This window comes from Triturus cristatus, chromosome 9 (genome assembly GCF_964204655.1).
Source record: "Triturus cristatus chromosome 9, aTriCri1.1, whole genome shotgun sequence".
NCBI lineage: Eukaryota > Metazoa > Chordata > Amphibia > Caudata > Salamandridae > Triturus > Triturus cristatus.
Genome location: NC_140592.1, coordinates 768891459 through 768910301, shown reverse-complemented (window position 1 = coordinate 768910301; position 18843 = coordinate 768891459). Strand labels below are relative to the sequence as shown.

The 18843-nt window shown below is 44.4% G+C and overlaps 1 protein-coding gene across 1 annotated transcript in view; it reads left to right on the top strand.

Moving 5' to 3' along the window:
* Nucleotides 1-18843, top strand: part of PSMA3 (proteasome 20S subunit alpha 3) — a 175809-nt gene that overhangs the window by 146991 nt on the left and 9975 nt on the right. The window contains exon 10 of the mRNA XM_085626129.1: nt 14663-14727. Within this exon, the coding sequence (XP_085482255.1) occupies nt 14663-14727 (65 nt within the window). The remainder of the gene's footprint in view (nt 1-14662; nt 14728-18843) is intronic.

The window sequence follows — 18843 nt, the reverse complement described above, 5'->3', positions numbered from 1 at the left end:
AACCCTGCCTGCTCCTGTCTCGACAGTTGCAAAGACCCGACTCGTCCTGCATCTGTGCGTCCTCCAAAAGCATTGGAGGGCTGCCAGCACTTCACCAACCAGCCAGCATCCCCCATGAAGTGGAGGTGCCACTTCCTGCAGCCACTGACAGCACAGTCCAGTTCATCAATCTGCTGACCACCTGGTCCACTGACACAGCAGCAGCAGCAGCCCCAGAGGGAGGTCGCTGAGTTCCGAGGAGGTCAGCCCTGTTGACCCATTCAGTCTTCGAGACACTGACCCACACCGGGTGCTCCCTGCTCCAATACCTGGGGGTACCAGAGCCGGTTTCAAGCACAATTGCTTGTTTGTGTTCAGTCTAAACACCACCGCCACCAAGATCAACCTGCACTTCGAGGGACTCCAACAGAGGCCAGATCCACACCAGAAGTCGTCTTGCTGTGTTTCTACACCCTCTTCCGCAGGTGCACCGAGAACTGCGAGAGCCTCAAACTTGCTGACCTGCCGTACAAACGCGTATGCACCGAGCCCCCCAGCCAGAGTCCATTAAAACCTATGGCGTCTCTGGGCTCCTGAGACCCTAAATAGCCGAGCCCCCCTTTGATTTCTGCCACACTGGTCCCCAGTACCCCATTGCAGCCTTTCTTAGCAGGTGCTGTTCCTCATTGACTTCATCATGTAGCATTCAAGGCTACCACCACTGAAAGCACCTCTGCACCTGGACACCCCAGGGCAGGTAAACCTGAACCCTTGGTGCTTTCTTGGACTTTGGCCCATACTTACCTTGAGGCAAGAAGAACAGTCCTGTAAGTCGTTTGCAAGTGACCCTATGCAGTATATGTTTCTCCCTTAGGATAACATTACCACGTTTGAGGCTCGTACCTCAAATTTGACAGTTGTATTTTCTGTTTCTGAAAATTGCTAATTCAAAAATTACTTGACTCATCTCGAAGATCTTGGTATCTAAATTAATTTAAAAATCGGTGTTACTTTTATAAATTGTCAGATTTCCTTATTGAGTGTGTCTAATTTATTGACTGCATGTGCAACAAGTGCCTAACACTCCTCTCTAGTGAGCCTAAATCTACCACAAATTGAGCACCTTGGGATTGTTAAAGCAGGCCCCTGTACACTGGTAAGGGATACCTGGACTCTCTGCTAAGTGCGTATATATATATCACTATTGAATAAAATGGCAGTTTCTCTAAAAGTCGGTTATTGCTGCATTTCTGTGCCAGTGAACAAGAGCGGTTTATGCTCGAAACGCGTATGGCTAAGCAGAATACTGAGGCATGAGGGCAGTTTGTACTGGGCGGCTGCCGGTGGTGTGAGAGCAGTAGACCCTTCTTGTGCGACGTCTCCTCTGGGCAACCTGTGTGTACGATGTTTAGCAGCTGGTCCGGCCGCGTAGAGGTCCCGCCGCCGTAGAGGGCGGATCTAATGGTGTTTGTAAACCCGAACACCGAGAAGAATGAAGGGGGCCTTGCTACCGGATGACATTGGTGCGCTCAGCAGCCTGTTTTGAATTGCCTCGCCCTATGACTTTGTTTTATATTCCCACTTGGGCTCTCTATGAACTATGCAGTTATCAACGGCACGTACCTGGGTTTTGGATGACACTGAAGTCCGGCACTATTTCAGTGGACTACCATATCCATCAGGCATTATTGTGACGCCCACATGGGTGGGACTTCACTATTGAATAAAATGGCAGTTTCTCTAAAAGTCCGTTGTTGCTGCATTTCTGTGCCAGTGAAAAAGAGCGATGTATGCATGAAACGCGTATGGCTAAGCAGAATACTGATGCATGAGGGCAGTTTGTACTGGGCGGCTGCCGGTGGTGTGAGAGCAGTAACCCCTTCGTGTGCGACGTCTCCTCTAGGCAACCTGTGTGTACGATATATATATATATATATATATATATATATATATATTACCTACTGGCGGTCGCCAGTAGGTAGTTATAGTTAGGACCACGTTTCCATAGGAAATCCGCAACATTCTATTTTGAATAACTTTTGCGCCGGTCGACGAATCCTCGCGAATGTTTCAAAATAGGTGGGGCGCTCCGCTCCGCTCCTACCCTGAAAGTCTCGGGGGGTTTCTTCAAGCGGGGGCTGAGATAAAAGGGGGGTCCCAAAACGCGTTTTTCCCATGCATTTTTCCATAGGACCTTTAGACACAGCTACAGCCCGAACGGCTGAACAGAATTACTTGAAATTTGGCAGAGAGGTAGTCCTCAGGTCAAGGAAGTGCCTTTTGTAGGTTTGGTGTAAATCTGTTCAGTAGATTGTGAGAAAATAGCCTTTAAATCAATATATATATATCTGAGCCAGCTTACGGTGCGCTTACCGTACGCGTACGGTGACGTGCGCGAGCGCGATTCTGATTGGCTCTTAGATCTTAGTAAACATTCGAATCGGCCGAAACCAGGAAGCGGCGGCCGCCATTTTCTCTCTCGCCCTCTGAGTAGGGCAGCATAAATGAAGCCCAAAAATGGGTAAAGGGGCAGTATATTGAAATAATAATCACCCAGCAATGATATACGGGCCCCCAAACAACCCACAAGGCCAAAAAAATTTTTTTAATTTTTTTTCGAAAAATCGCCGATTACGCTTACCGTATGCGTACGGTAAAAAAATGTAAAAAAAAAAAAAAAGTATCCACACTCTCCCCACCCCATGTGCAAATGGTGCCCGAAGGGCACCATTTGTGCATGGCTTATGAAATAATTGAAATTAATAAACAAAACATTTCACAACGATGCGCATAATATGTCCCCCATGTGCGCACGGTGCGCGAAGCGCATCGTGCGTACATGGCCTATCTCGCATAATGTGGGCACGCGGTGCGCACAGCGCATCGCGTGACCACCGTGCGTGCATGGCACTAACTGCGTAAAGTGGGCGCGCGGTGCGCGAAGCGCACCGCGTGCTCACTGTGCGCGCACGGAACGAACTGCGTTAAGTGGGCGCGCACGCCACGAATGGCGCAAAGTAAGTTAGCATTTAAAAAACCGTACAAATTCACTGAAAAAACCATAGGTTTCACACACGTTATAGTTAGGAATTAGCATTTAAAAAACCTTGCAAATTCACTGAAAAAAACCATAGGTTTCACACATGTTATAGTTAGCTGTACATTTTACTGATAAAAAACCAATGAAATTCCCCTGTTATAGTTACTGTAGGCAACTATAACTCACGCGACCGTAATCCTCTGCTGATGACATATGTGTCTTTATGAAAAAAAAATATTTGTAAAATATGTATAGCTAAAATTTAATGGAAGAAGACATGGGCAAATAAGTGTCTAAATACAGTATTAGCATCAGCAGAGGATTGCGGTCGCGTGAGTTATAGTTGCCTACAGTAACTATAACGGGGGAATTTCATTGGTTTTTTATCAGTAAAATGTACAGCTAACTATAACATGTGTGAATCCTATGGTTTTTTCAGTGAATTTGCATGGTTTTTTAAATGCTAATTCCTAATTATAACGTGTGTGAAAACCTATGGTTTTTTCAGTGAATTACAATGAATTCTGGGTTGTGCAGTCCACAAGAGATCCGAGGACTGGAAACAGGTGAGCTGTTACTCATGGGGGCGGAGCACGTTCCAACAAATTACAGGACAGCAGGATTTGGAAGCCTCCTGAATCCTTGGGCGCTGAAGAAGGCAAACAGATGCCGAAATGCATTCGCCACGAACTTGCAAATAAAGGCTTCTTCGATTCTCCCCTGTGTGGCCTCTGCTCTTTTCTTGTGAAGGAGTTTACCGGATTTAAATTGCACGTCAGCCAGAGACGTGATACAGAGAGTCCCGCTCCACAAGTGGCCCAGACCTTACTGGCTTTGCTTTGGCACCTCTTGGTTTTCCGAGGAATCGGATGGTCTGGAACCCGCCTCGACGCTTGGGAAGAGAAAAAGTGCGGTTGTGAGGTATTCTACCTCATGTTGGGCGGCTTGCATTGCCAGTCAGTCCCCGCTCAATGGACTCCTGAAAATTGAGGCTGTAGCGATTGGGGACTCGAGGAGGCGCTTTCTTTGCATACCAACACAAGCAGGAAAATGTGGTTTCCGAATATTGTACAACGTCCTGCATCCTGTGTAACCACTTTGGCAGAATATTTTCCCCCATGTATTACCTACCTGGAAGAATTACAATGAATTCTGGGTTGTGCAGTCCACAAGAGATCCGAGGACTGGAAACAGGTGAGCTGTTACTCATGGGGGCGGAGCACGTTCCAACAAATTACAGGACAGCAGGATTTGGAAGCCTCCTGAATCCTTGGGCGCTGAAGAAGGCAAACAGATGCCGAAATGCATTCGCCACAAACTTGCAAATAAAGGCTTCTTCGATTCTCCCCTGTGTGGCCTCTGCTCTTTTCTTGTGAAGGAGTTTACCGGATTTAAATTGCACGTCAGCCAGAGACGTGATACAGAGAGTCCCGCTCCACAAGTGGCCCAGACCTTACTGGCTTTGCTTTGGCACCTCTTGGTTTTCCGAGGAATCGGATGGTCTGGAACCCGCCTTGACGCTTGGGAAGAGAAAAAGTGCGGTTGTGAGGTATTCTACCTCATGTTGGGCGGCTTGCATTGCCAGTCAGTCCCCGCTCAATGGACTCCTGAAAATTGAGGCTGTAGCGATTGGGGACTCGAGGAGGCGCTTTCTTTGCATACCAACACAAGCAGGAAAATGTGGTTTCCGAATATTGTACAACGTCCTGCATCCTGTGTAACCACTTTGGCAGAATTTTTTCCCCCATGTATTACCTACCTGGAAGAATTACAATGAATTCTGGGTTGTGCAGTCCACAAGAGATCCGAGGACTGGAAACAGGTGAGCTGTTACTCATGGGGGCGGAGCACGTTCCAACAAATTACAGGACAGCAGGATTTGGAAGCCTCCTGAATCCTTGGGCGCTGAAGAAGGCAAACAGATGCCGAAATGCATTCGCCACAAACTTGCAAATAAAGGCTTCTTCGATTCTCCCCTGTGTGGCCTCTGCTCTTTTCTTGTGAAGGAGTTTACCGGATATATATATATATATATACACACACACACACACGAAAACAGCCAGCCAGGGCAAAAATATGGATCCCAAAGGATACAATGAGTCACAAAGAAATAAAATATCCAAGAAAGAAGTGACTCAAACAGATAGATTCACCAAAGAACAAAAATATATTTCCTCTACAACGTTTCAGCTTCCGCCTTCCTCAGGTAGTACAAGATGGTTTGCTCTGTGGCTGCACAGATGACAGCTGAATTTTCAAAAAGCATCATGAGTGAAGATTCCATTTGGAATGTGGAATCCATGCAGTCCTGACTTGTGAAAAATTGCAAAAGGTTTTTCCAAAACCACCAGTCATTGCTAACCGCAGAGCTCCAAATTTACGATCTCTTATTGTGAGAGCTGAACTCAAGCAAGCTGTAACAAATGTAGGGGTTCATTGCTGTGACTCTAAAAGGTGCATCACGTGTGAATATCTTTCACAAACATCATCTGTAACTAGTTCTGTTACGAGAAGGACCTATGCAATAAGGCAGCATCTTACATGTCGCTCAACATGCATTATTTGTGATTCAGTGCCAACGGCAAAGCTGTAAAAAGCAATATGTAGGCCAAACAGTGAATGACCTCCGTACACGATTCAGGAACCACAAATCTGCAATAATTAATAAGAAAATTGACCAGCCTGTAGCCAATCATTTTAACCTTGTGGATCATTCACTATCAGATTTGAAGATTTTCCACGTGGAACATGTTTCAAAGGAAGAACTACTGGACTCCAGGGAAAACTTCTGGATGTACCGTTTAAAATCACTGCATCCAGATGGACTGAACATTACTGACAACACAACCTGATTACTGCATATCTCAAGAGCTTTGAGGACTGCATTGATTCCACATTCCAAATGGAATCTTCACTCATGATGCTTTTTGAAAATTCAGCTGTCATCTGTGCAGCCACAGAGCAAACCCTTTTGTACTACCTGAGGAAGGCAGAAGCTGAAATGTTGTAGTGGAAATATATTTTTGTTCTTATGGTGGAGTGTTGCTTGTAAAATAAACTAATCAAGCATCTATCTGGGTCCTTTCTCGCTTTATTCCGGCGGAGTGGCATGGAGGCGTAGAGCGAGCATTCATTGATATATATATATATATATAGATATAGATATAAAAAAAAAACATAGGTTTCACACACGTTATAGTTAGGAAATAGCATTTAAAAAAACCTTGCAAATTCACTTAAAAAACCATAGGTTTCACACATGTTATAGTTAGCTGGACATTTCCCTCGTAAAAAAACAATGAAATTCCTCCGTTATAGTTAGTGCAGGCAACTATAACTCACGCGACCGCAATCCTCTGCTGATGACGTCAGATATTACATCACTGTAATTAGACACCTATTTACCCATGTCTTCTTCCATTAATCTTTAGCTATACATATATTACAAATATTTATTTTTCAGAAAGACACATATGTAATCAGTGATGTAATATCTGACGTCATCAGCAGAGGATTGCGGTCGCGTGAGTTATAGTTGCCTGCACTAACTATAACGGGGGAATTTCATTGGTTTTTTTACGAGGGAAATGTCCAGCTAACTATAACATGTGTGAAACCTATGGTTTTTTAAGTGAATTTGCAAGGTTTTTTAAATGCTATTTCCTAACTATAACGTGTGTGAAACCTATGGTTTTTTAAGTGAATTTGTACAGTTTTTTAAATGCTAAGTTATGTATTTATGAATATATTTTTTTTCCAGGTTTTTTCACTGTGCGCGTTATAGATATATATGTACTTTTAACTGAAATTTTCTCAGGAACTACTGAACAGATTGACTCCAGATATTCAAAAGGCACATCCCTGACCTGAGGACTACCTCTCTGCCAAATTTCAAGTAATTCTGTTCAGCAGTTCGGGCTGTACCTTGGACTAAAGGTCCCTATGGAAAAATGCATGGGGAAAACGCGTTTTGGGACCCCCCTTTTTTCTCGGCCCCAGCTTGACTAATCACCCCGAGACTTTCAGGGTAGGAGCGGAGCGGAGTGCCCCACCTATTTTGAAAAATTCGCGAGGATTCGTCAACCGGCGCCAAAGTTATTCAAAATAGAATTTTCAGATTTCCTATGGAAACACGGTCCTAACTATAACTATCTACTGGCGACCGCCAGTAGATAATAAATATATACATATATATATATATATATATAAAATTCAGTGAAAAAACCATAGGTTTCACACATGTTATAGTTAGCTGGACATTTTACTGATAAAAAACCAATGAAATTCCCCCGTTATAGTTAGTGCAGGCAACTATAACTCACGCGACCGCAATCCTCTGCTGATGACATACGTGTCTTTATGAAAAAAAAATATTTGTAATATATGTATAGCTAAAATTTAATGGAAGAAGACCTGGGCAAATAAGTGTCTAAATACAGTATTAGCATCGGCAGAGGATTGCGGTCGCGTGAGTTTTAGTTGCCTGCACTAACTATAACGAGGGAATTTCATTGGTTTTATCAGTAAAATGTCCAGCTAACTATAACATGTGTGAAACCTATGGTTTTTTCACTGAATTTGCAAGGTTTTTTAAATGCTAATTCCTAACTATAACGTGTGTGAAACCTATGGTTTTTTCAGTGAATTTGTACGGTTTTTTAAATGCTAAGTTACTTTACGCCATTCGTGGCGTGCGCGCCCACTTAACGCAGTTTTCTTTGATATGAAAGCACTGCCCAGACATTCTTGTGTGTATTTACTGTATCTTCAGGATGTATTTGACTTTTTGACTCCTACCACCATGAGTAACCCTCAAATGCTTGCTTTGCAAGATCATGGGGACTCAAATGACATGGTTATCCAATGAAGAGGCCTGAGACACTAGTGAGAAATGACAGTATCCACATAGCATACTGCACAGCCACCGCTAAGGAACCAAAAGAAAAAGCCTTGCATCAACTTCTAAAGACACAAAACCCACCTCATTTCATTGTAATATAAATTTGAATTCATACATTAGCATGGATGTTGGGGACACCTTTCTCTTCTCTAGCTACAATGTAGCACAATGTTGTGTCCGAACACATCTGTGTTTATAGCTGTTGTGATGATGACGACCAATAAGGTCATAACACTGTTACCTTTGCTTGAACAGTATGTTCGAGGCATATGAGCTGCAGATCACACACTGAGGATAAGATCGCCATCTGGTGTTGGGCTCGGATGATTGCAGGTTGTTGTTGTCTTCGGAGAAGCCTTTGGTCACGAGGTTGGTGACTCCTCCCCTGGACAACAGTGCGCATGGGCATCCACTCCATCGGCAGATTGTTTTTTTCCGCCATTGGGTTCGGATGAACTTTTTTCCGCTCCAGCAGAAAACTTCCAGCAATCGATTTAACTCTTTGATTTGTATTCCATCGACGTCGACATCAACTCGGACCGGTTCCGGAAGCGGCTGATGGACAGGACACCCTTCAAAAAATGCCCCCAGTGTGGAGCGAAGTTCCCCCACAGTGACCACCACGAGGTTTGCAACCTCTGCCTGTCGCCGGAACACAACGAGTCCACCTGTCCAGCTTGTTCCGCTTTCCGTTCGAAGAAGACCCTCCGGGACCGAAGAGCTCGACGCCATATTATGGCCAAACCAGCTCCAGAACCGGAAGACATCTTTGCTCAAGATGTTCCCGAAGACGACACCGAAGATCTCGAGATCGTGTCCGAAGCCGACGATTCCGATGACCTCATCACTCCAGGGCAGCGTGTGAGTACCACCCCCCCTGCCCCTGCCCCATCCAAAAAAGCAGTGGTCAAGACTCCGCCAGTTGGGCCCAGTCGCGACCGGAAATCCTCTTCAGAAGCCCCGCCCTCGGGCCCGGCTCCGAAGACATCTAAGCCTGTGGGTGGCTCGGGCTCGAGCAAACCTCACCTAATTGTGCCTTTAACACCCTCGGCACCCAAACACTCATTGTTGGCACCGAAACAGGCTCCAAGACCGAAATCTCCTTCGGCACAGAAACGTTCCTCGGCACCGAAGTCTCCACCGGCACCGAAACGTTCTTCAACATCGATGCCTAAAAGTCCATCGGCACCGAAAACTCATTCGGCACCGAAACATCAATCGGCACCGAAACCTCAGTCGGCACCGAAAAATCAGTCGGCACCGAAAAATCAGTCGGCACCGAAAAATCAGTCGGCACCGAAAAATCAGTCGGCACCGAAAAATCAGTCGGCACCGAAAAATCAGTCGGCACCGAAAAATCAGTCGGCACCGAAAAATCAGTCGGCACCGAAAAATCAGTCGGCACCGAAAAATCAGTCGGCACCGAAAAATCAGTCGGCACCGAAAAATCCATCGGACCCGAAAAAATCATCGGAGCCGAAAACTGCGTCCCCGCCGAAACAAGCTCATAAAGACCCGAAGCGGACGTCACAGACACCACCTTCGGAGCCAGATGATCTTTTTCGACCAGATCCTACTCAGAAGCGGATCTACATCAATCCTAAAACGGGACATGTGACTGCCATCCCATATAAAAAGCGGAAGCTGGACACTACACCTCCCCCAGCTCCCATACGGAAAAAGGACTGTGCTACTTCACCACTTCGTCCTTCCTCTCCTGTTTTACCTCCTAACCCGTCCCCCCCTCCTCCTCCTGCTTCTCCTTTACCTTTACCTTTACCATCTCCCTATCATTCACCTCCTCCACAGGATGATAATGATGACTTAGGGGGAGGGGCGGACCCTGATTTATTTGATGATCCTGCTGACCCAAACGACCCTTTTACGTTCCCAGACCCAGCACCCATGGATGACTGGTCTTATCCTATACCTGACATGCCTGACCCCACTACCTACCCTTCCAAGCCCTCCCCTCCTGATGACCACCTAGGGTACGGCCAACTTATAAATAGGGCAGCAACATTCCACGGCGTTACAATGCACACAGACGCCATTGAAGAGGACTTCCTCCTTGATACCTTTGAGCAGTCACAAAAGACTGTCCACATACTGCCCATGATCAAAGGGGTTATAAAGCATGCTACTGAAGTCTTTAAGGACCCTGTTCGAGCTAGGGTGCTCAACCCACGCATCGAAAAAAAGTACCGACCAGCCCCGCAAGACCCTGCATACATTAAGGCCCAGCTCCCTTTAGACTCCCTAGTCGTATCAAATGCCAGGAAGCGCGCTAACTCTCAGACAACTGGAGAAACGCCTCCCCCAGACAAGGAGTCTAAGCTTTTAGAAGCCTCGGGCAAACGGGTCGCCGCGCAGGCGGCTAACCATTGGCGTATTGCCAATACCCAGGCCCTGTTAGCCAGGTATGATAGAGCGCATTATGACCAACTTGAGGACCTTATGCAGCATCTGCCTGAACCTTTTAAGTCCCAGGCCTCTGACCTCATCCAAGAAGGCAAATTAATATCTAATGCCTCCATTAAATGCGCCTTAGATGCAGCAGACACTGCTTCTAGAGCGGTCAATACTGGCGTCTTACTCAGACGACATGCCTGGCTCCGTATTTCCGGTTTTAAACCGGAGGTTCAAACCGCAATTCTTGCTCAACCTTTCAACCAAGAGCAGCTATTTGGCCCTGCAGTGGATACTGCATTAGGAAAAATGAAAAAGGATAATGAAACTGCCAAGTCTATGGGAGCACTGCAGTCTCAACAGAACCGGGGTTCCTTTCGTCGCTCCTTTTATAGAGGAGGCTCCAAAAACACATCAACTGAGACCACGTCCACCTTTAAAAATTCTGGACAAACATCCCCTAACAGAGGTTACTTCCGGGGAGGTTATAGGGGAAACAATAACAAAGGTCGAGGACGCGGCAATAACAACAACACCCGCACCTCACCAGCCACCAAACAGTGACTTGCCACCACTCCCCCCAGACCATTCCACTCCGGTCGGGGGACGACTCCAACAATTCCTGCCTGTCTGGACTTCCATCACCACAGACAGGTGGGTAAGACAAATTATCCAGTCTGGCTACTGCCTCGAACTCATACAATCCCCCCCAAACATACCGCCCAAACAACGTCCAATGTCCTCGCATCATCTCTCTCTCCTCAAACAAGAAGTTCAATCCCTGTTACAAAAACATGCGATAGAACCAGTTCCCCTTCAACATCAGGGAAAAGGGGTATATTCTCTATACTTCCTCATTCCCAAAAAGGACAAAACACTAAGGCCCATACTGGATCTCAGACTACTAAACCAGTATATACATTCGGATCATTTTCACATGACCACTCTCCAACAAGTCCTCCCACTTTTACAACAGGGAGACTTCCTCGCCACATTGGACCTCAAGGACGCATACTTTCACATCCCTATGCATCCCGCTCACAGAAAATATCTACGATTTGTGGTAGATGGGCAACACTATCAATTTACAGTTCTCCCATTCGGAGTAACAACAGCACCCAGAGTGTTCACCAAGTGCCTAGCAGTCGTGGCAGCGCATCTCAGAAGACAACAGATCCATGTCTTCCCCTATCTGGACGATTGGCTCATAAAAGCCAATACATACCAAAAATGCGTTCTCCACACTCATCGCACGATTCAAACTCTCCACGATTTGGGATTCACTATCAACTACCCCAAATCCCACCTACAACCTTCCCACTTACATCAGTATCTAGGAGCAACCATAGATACATCCAAAGCCATTGCCTATCCCAGCACAGCCAGGATAGCCAGTATACAAAATCTCATCTCTCAATTTCAAACTCATCCATCTCTTCCAGCAAGAGTGTTCATGCAGCTCCTAGGCATGATGGCGTCCTGCATCTCCATAGTCCCACACGCACGACTTCAAATGCGTCCCTTACAAGAATGCTTAGCACAACAGTGGAACCAAGCTCACGGACAACTTACCGATCTGGTGTTGGTGGACAGTCGCTCACTTCGATCACTGAAATGGTGGAACACCATCAACCTGTCCAAAGGGAGACCGTTCTTAGAGCCTCTTCCACAAGTTGTGCTAACTACAGACGCATCTCTCACGGGGTGGGGAGCCCACCTCCTTCACCATACCACTCAGGGCAGATGGACCAGTCAACAGAAACTGCTCCACATCAACCACCTGGAACTCTTAGCAGTGTTCCTAGCACTAAAATCCTTTCAAATTCACCTAAAGAACAAAACTGTCCTCATACGCACAGACAACATGACGACAATGTATTATATACAGAAACAGGGAGGGACACACTCTCTCCAACTGTCCCAACTGGCACAGCAAATCTGGAGATGGGCAATTCCCCAAAACATCTACCTGTTAGCAGAACATCTCCCAGGGATCCACAACCAAGTGGCCGACCTCCTAAGTCGCCACACACAACAGATCCACGAATGGGAACTACACCCCAAGGTTCTACTCCCCTTCTTCCAGAAGTGGGGACAACCAGACATAGACCTGTTCGCCACTCCCGAAAACACAAAATGCCCAACCTTCGCCGCCAGGTTTCCACACCCACAGTCGAAGGGCAATGCCCTATGGATGAACTGGTCAGGCAGATTTGCGTACGCCTTTCCGCCTCTCCCACTAGTTCCATTTGTGGTACGCAAACTGAAACAACAGTCACTAACACTAATACTAGTGGCTCCCACTTGGGCACGTCAACCGTGGTTCACCACACTTCTGGAACTATCTTTAGTTCCACATCAAAAGCTACGCCTCTCCCCGGATCTGTTAACCCAGAACCATGGAGAAATCAGACACCCAGATCCTCAAACACTGAACCTAGCGATCTGGCTCCTGAGGTCTTAGAGTTCGGTTACCTCAATCTCCCTCCAGACTGTATGAATATCATAAAAGAAGCCAGACGCCCTACTACTAGAGCGTGTTATGCCGCTAAATGGAAACGATTTGCCATCTACTGCGCTAATAATGACATACATCCATTGGATGCTTCCATCCAAAACATCATTTGCTATCTACTACACTTGCAAAGATGCAATCTAGCGTATTCCTCTATACGATTACACCTAGCAGCCTTGGCAGCCTACTTGCAAAATAGGCAACACCTGTCCCTTTTTAAGGTACCAGCCATCAAAGCGTTTATGGAAGGTCTCAAAAGGATTCTTCCCCCAAGATTGCCACCTGCCCCAGTGTGGAATCTCAATGTGGTCCTAACAAGACTCATGGGCCCCCCATTTGAACCTATGCACAAATGTGAATTGCAATTCCTAACATGGAAGGTAGCCTTCCTTATCGCAATCACTTCCCTGCGCAGAGTAAGTGAAATACAAGCCCTTACACTTGAAGAACCTTTCTTACAACTACACCGTAACAAAGTGGTTCTTAGGACAAACCCTAAATTTCTTCCAAAAGTGATTTCCCCTTTCCACCTTAACCAATCAGTAGAATTACCGGTCTTTTTCCCAAATCCAGACTCGGTAGCTGAAAGGGCCCTACATACCTTAGATGTTAAAAGAGCATTGCTTTATTACATCGACAGAACAAAACCTTTTCGAAAGACAAAACAACTCTTTGTTGCTTTCGCGCCACCACACAAAGGCAACCCAATCTCCAAATCAGGGATAGCCAGGTGGATAGTTAAATGCATCCAAATATGCTACCTCAAGGCTAAACGTACACTCACAGTTCCCCCTAGGGCGCACTCCACGCGTAAAATAGGGGCTTCTATGGCCTTCTTAGGCAATATTCCCTTAGAAGACATTTGCAAGGCAGCCACATGGTCTACCACGCATACCTTCACTAAACACTATTGTGTTGACGTGCAGGCCAAACAACAGGCCTCCGTGGGCCAGGCTGTCCTAAAAACTTTATTTCAAACTGCTGCAACGGATACAGGCGACCACCGCTAAGGGGAGCACTGCTGTATAATCTATCCTCAGTGTGTGATCTGCAGCTCATATGCCTCGAACGGAATATGCTACTTACCAGTATGCATCTGTTCTTGGCATGTAGAGCTGCAGAGTCACACACGCCCGCCCGCCTCCCCGGGACCTGTATCTGTTCCAGCATCCGTCTTACTTAGACATTACACATGGACATCCTTTCTTTCTTTTCTATATACTCCATCTTTTCCCAACATGGCGAAAAACAATCTGCCGATGGAGTGGATGCCCATGCGCACTGTTGTCCAGGGGAGGAGTCACCAACCTCGTGACCAAAGGCTTCTCCGAAGACAACAACAACCTGCAATCATCCGAGCCCAACACCAGATGGCGATCTTATCCTCAGTGTGTGACTCTGCAGCTCTACATGCCAAGAACAGATGCATACTGGTAAGTAGCATATTCCTTTCCAAGTGACCCAACTGAGGTAATGGGAAAGGTGTTTGCTTCTTTAGGTAGTGGGTAAGCTGTCTAGGGCATGGATTGGCATTAATCTTAGCACCATTTCAAGTGGAAAGTATTTCCAAAGCTGCCTGCACTACGGTTTTATATTTCTTCAGTAAAGGAAACTGCAAAGCCTTTTAAACCTAGGAGGCACTTATCTGTGTAACGTTTTCCTGGGAAATGAGTACCCACTCCCTAGTGGTTTGTTTGGGTTTGGCAGTTTATAGAGCATTCCTTTCCTTATAAATCCCTCTTTTCCGCTTTCATTTGTTGTTAGACATGCAAGTGGCCTTAGAGCTTTATTACAGTGGTACATTATTTGTTGTTCACAGTAACCAAAGGCAAGCATGAAGTTGTTCCAAAGGACATCCGAGAAGAAGCAGAGAAATATGCAAAGGTAAACAAATGAGTGTGTTTTGGATTACTTGAAAATGGAGGTGTTAATTTAGGTGTACAATCTTTAGTCCAAAGCCTAGTTAATAGCTATACTGACCTATTGATATTCCAGAATTATTTGCTATGTTTATTAAATCACTTTGTTTGATTGTATAATGTATCCTGAAAGTGTGGTGCATTGTGTGCTGATGTAGTTTTCCTGACAAAATGCTTTTCTAATGCTTAACATGGCTTGGTCCCTATACCCTCAGTGGCCCTTGAGGAATGCCAACACCTGTTCCTTATACAAGAGAAAGGGACGGGCACTTCTGAAAAAGTTATGACAATCAATTATTTCTCGTACAAATTGCCCTGAAGATCAAGGAAGTATTGACCATCCAAGCATCTGCTCTTTTGTACTCAAGTGCTTGTGGAATGTTTATAGACCATGAGAGGGCTTTCAAACAAAAAAAGAGATTCCTTAAGTAGTCCAAACTATGGATGGAGCTTCTCAAGCCTCTGGATTAGTGAAAGATTTCATAATCTTTACTAGTTTCTGACATTTCTAGAATACCTTGGTGTTAAAAATGTGCCAGTTCTGCAGGTCATCTTGGATTTTTTTCCTAACCCTATTTTTGTTGGCCATAGAACTTTGCACTCTTTACTCCTGCTGACCAGACGTAAAGTGCTTGTACTTCATCCTTTTAGCATGATGAAATTGGTATACACCTGACTGGCATATTTAACTTACCTATAGCTCCCTGGAAAATGGTACAAAGTGTACACAGAGCCTGTAAATTAAATGTCGCTAGTGAACTTCAGCACCCATGGTGCCACCGACTACAGTGACCTAGCAAACTTGTCTCCAGGCGTACCAGTGTAGCCTGGCTGTGCAGTTGTAAACTGCCATTTCAAACTGTCAAAATAAACCATTTTTGACCAATCTAAACCTTCCTTTTAAATAATAAGTCACACCTAAGTAGGCTTTATTGTCCGTAAGGTTGGATCTTTGGTATTTAAAAGTAAGGCATATAAAAGTTTACTGTTCCACATGTCCTTAAAGTTAAAAAGGCCCAAAATCTACTTCCGTGAAAATTGATTATCATTAGCACCTTGTGCTTTTTGGTGCTGTTCCTACTTTAAACTTTAAAAATTAATATTTCCGTTTCCTTTTATTGGATTGTCATTTAGGTGTCATATCGACTGTTGATACTGCATAAATACATAACACATTGCCCTAAGATAAGACTGCCACAGCTTCAAGGGAGATGCGCTCAGGTTAATTTAGTGCCTGAGGGTTCATCCTAAAAAGGTTTGTGATTATTACTTGATGTAAACGCCCCCCTCCAATTAATACTCCAATTCCTTACACTTTGCTAATGAGGTACAATCATTTAGAATGGGTCACTGCAACAATTTATTTGTCCTCGCAGTTTTATTCTGGCCAATGCTATACTTCCAGAAGCTATCCAGTATTGGATCTTTCATAGATTCACATGCTTGAATCGTCAGTCATCAATGTGAGAGTACCACGGTATCATTATAAAAGCAGCTAATGACATAACTACAGACTAACATGCTATAAAAAGTCACTGCAATAGCCTTTCTATATCCTTTTCTAAAAAAGAAATCCTTTTGAGGAAATAAAAAAGAACCAAACCTGAACTATAACCAATCAGACGACAGTAACCTCTAGAACACCCACAAGAAGATGATGGCGTCCTAATAAGAAAGTTCAATCTGGTCTGTTTCCAGTTAAACCAACCTCCTTGATATCCCGTCACCATGGTATGAGAAGTGGGTAATATACTTCCTGATTTTGTTTGAAACCCACGATATCCATATCCCGGACAGCTAAGGCCCAGTTTAGGGGATACTCATTGCTTCCTCCAGAGGATTCCAGTATATCACTTTATAGTTGATACAAAATATCCTGCATTGAACACTAACTGTAGTGGACATTAGCAAAATATTCACCCGCAGAGAAATTTAAATTATTTAATGCAACTGTTGCATTTATAGTGGCAAGGTCACACAGTTTGGCATGGTTATGGGTTAGTTGCGACATGGCTTCTAAGCAAGAATCTTAAGGTGAATTAACTTTATAGCAAACATTGAAACATTTAATCACACTTGTATAATGTATTTTCAATGCTCACTCAAGCGATGGATGCATTGTAATGTTTTGCAAATTGAAGACTTAGCTTTGTTTTGCATAGTGTGTGATGCACACTGGCAATAGACATTTTTTCCAGCTCCAAAGGGGTTTGTTGAAGTCCATAGAAAGGTTACCTAATAAAATTATTTTCAAGTGCATATTAAATCAAATGTTGTCTCATTTATCTTGTAAAGGGATGAGAACTCTAAAGTCCATCTCTATGGCATTCTTTTGATATCCTCTCATAAACATCTTGAATGCTAAATGGAAGTTTTCCACATGCCCTGCAAACATTACCACTTGGATGCTGTGTTAGAGATATTTTCTTTCTTTCACTACACTGGTTGTCAAAGCCCTGACCAAAGCAAAGTGGGTTAATTAGCTACAGTGCCTTAAAATGGACAGGACTTTAGGTAAATTAGATGGCACAAGTATTGGATTTTGGATTTTAGATATTCTGAACCCCAAGAATCCACTTTCTATTTAAGTGGGTTGCAAATAGCTAATTTCAGAGTTGAGTATGCTATAGTGCCTCCACTGTATTTTACGTTCCTGAATTTTAAAGCCCCTGACCTGATGGACTGGGATTTGCCGCATTCTTTCTGAAGCTATGTTGGTTGTTTCTTCCAGGAGGCAGCTGACTTTAAATTAGTGCTTCAACCCTATCCAGTGATTAGTACCAGTAATGTTTCTATATTTTGATGTTGAAAAATAAGGTGTGCCATTGTTTTGACTCGCCCTATGTGAGAGGCTGAAAGTCAAATCAACACTGGTTCCCTAATATTCATGATCAAATTAATGTGTTTGGTAAAAAGGTGCACAAATTCAGTTTTCCAAACCCCGGTGGATATGCCTGGCTTGATGACTTATATAATTTGTGAGAAGGCTTGCATACATTTTCAAATGAATGCCACTTCCGTATTGTCCATATGAGAGATCAATGATTTATATGGTTTTATGATTCTTCACTGTTACTTTATATTCACATGTTGTTAGACTCTGGAAAGCCCAGTTGGTCTTTCATAATGCATTTACACGCTTTGAATGAGGGAGTTGCTGGCTAGGCATATCTTGATGTCTGTTATGGTTGCCTTTCTCAGGTTAGTTTGACAGTCTTGAATCCTTTGGGTGGCTGCTACCGCTAATACACTTAGGAAGTATGTAGCCAAGTGTGTTTCTTCGCCGGGATAGCCCTGCATTCAGAGGAACTTAATGAGCAGAAAATAGACTTTTAGATCCAACAGAAACCATTAGAGGTGCCACTGTACACATATTCAACACAATGCAGACACAACATTGTGTTATCATCACTGTACCCCTAAGGGCAACAACACCAGCATACTAAACAAGACACACAAACTCCTGCACACTCTTCAAACACTGCTCAGTAATTTCATATAGTTGAGTATGAATGTGGTCATACCAACACATTCTACAATATACAGTCACAATAATGCACAGTGGACTGGCTAGTGCAGGTGCCACAGGTACATACAGCATCAAACAGCACATAAAACAACAAGCATCCAACTCCTATAATATAGTTGTGTATAACAATGCTCACATCAGTACTGCCTATCCTAAAAAATAGCAACTATATCCCTCAGCAGAATGCCTTGGGCAAAACAACATACGCACATTAGGAAACCTGGGATGAAAATATATTTGGATCTTGCCAAGCTCACAATAGCACTCCACTCTTTATGAAACAATAAATTACTCGATCGTAACACACTTAACCATGACCACATAGCTGGTCCGGAAAAAATACTGCAGACCTTAACAAAACATTCTATTCTGTTATCTGTGACCTAATTCAAGCTGGGCAACACACTTACCAATCCTCCCAGATGGCATGTACCTGAGTTAGTAAGGTGAGGTTCTCAACACTAATTAGGAAAACATACAAATGTGAAAGCACCACACTCCCAACTGATTCAACTCAAACATTCAGAAGACCCTCATTGGCAAAGTACTCAG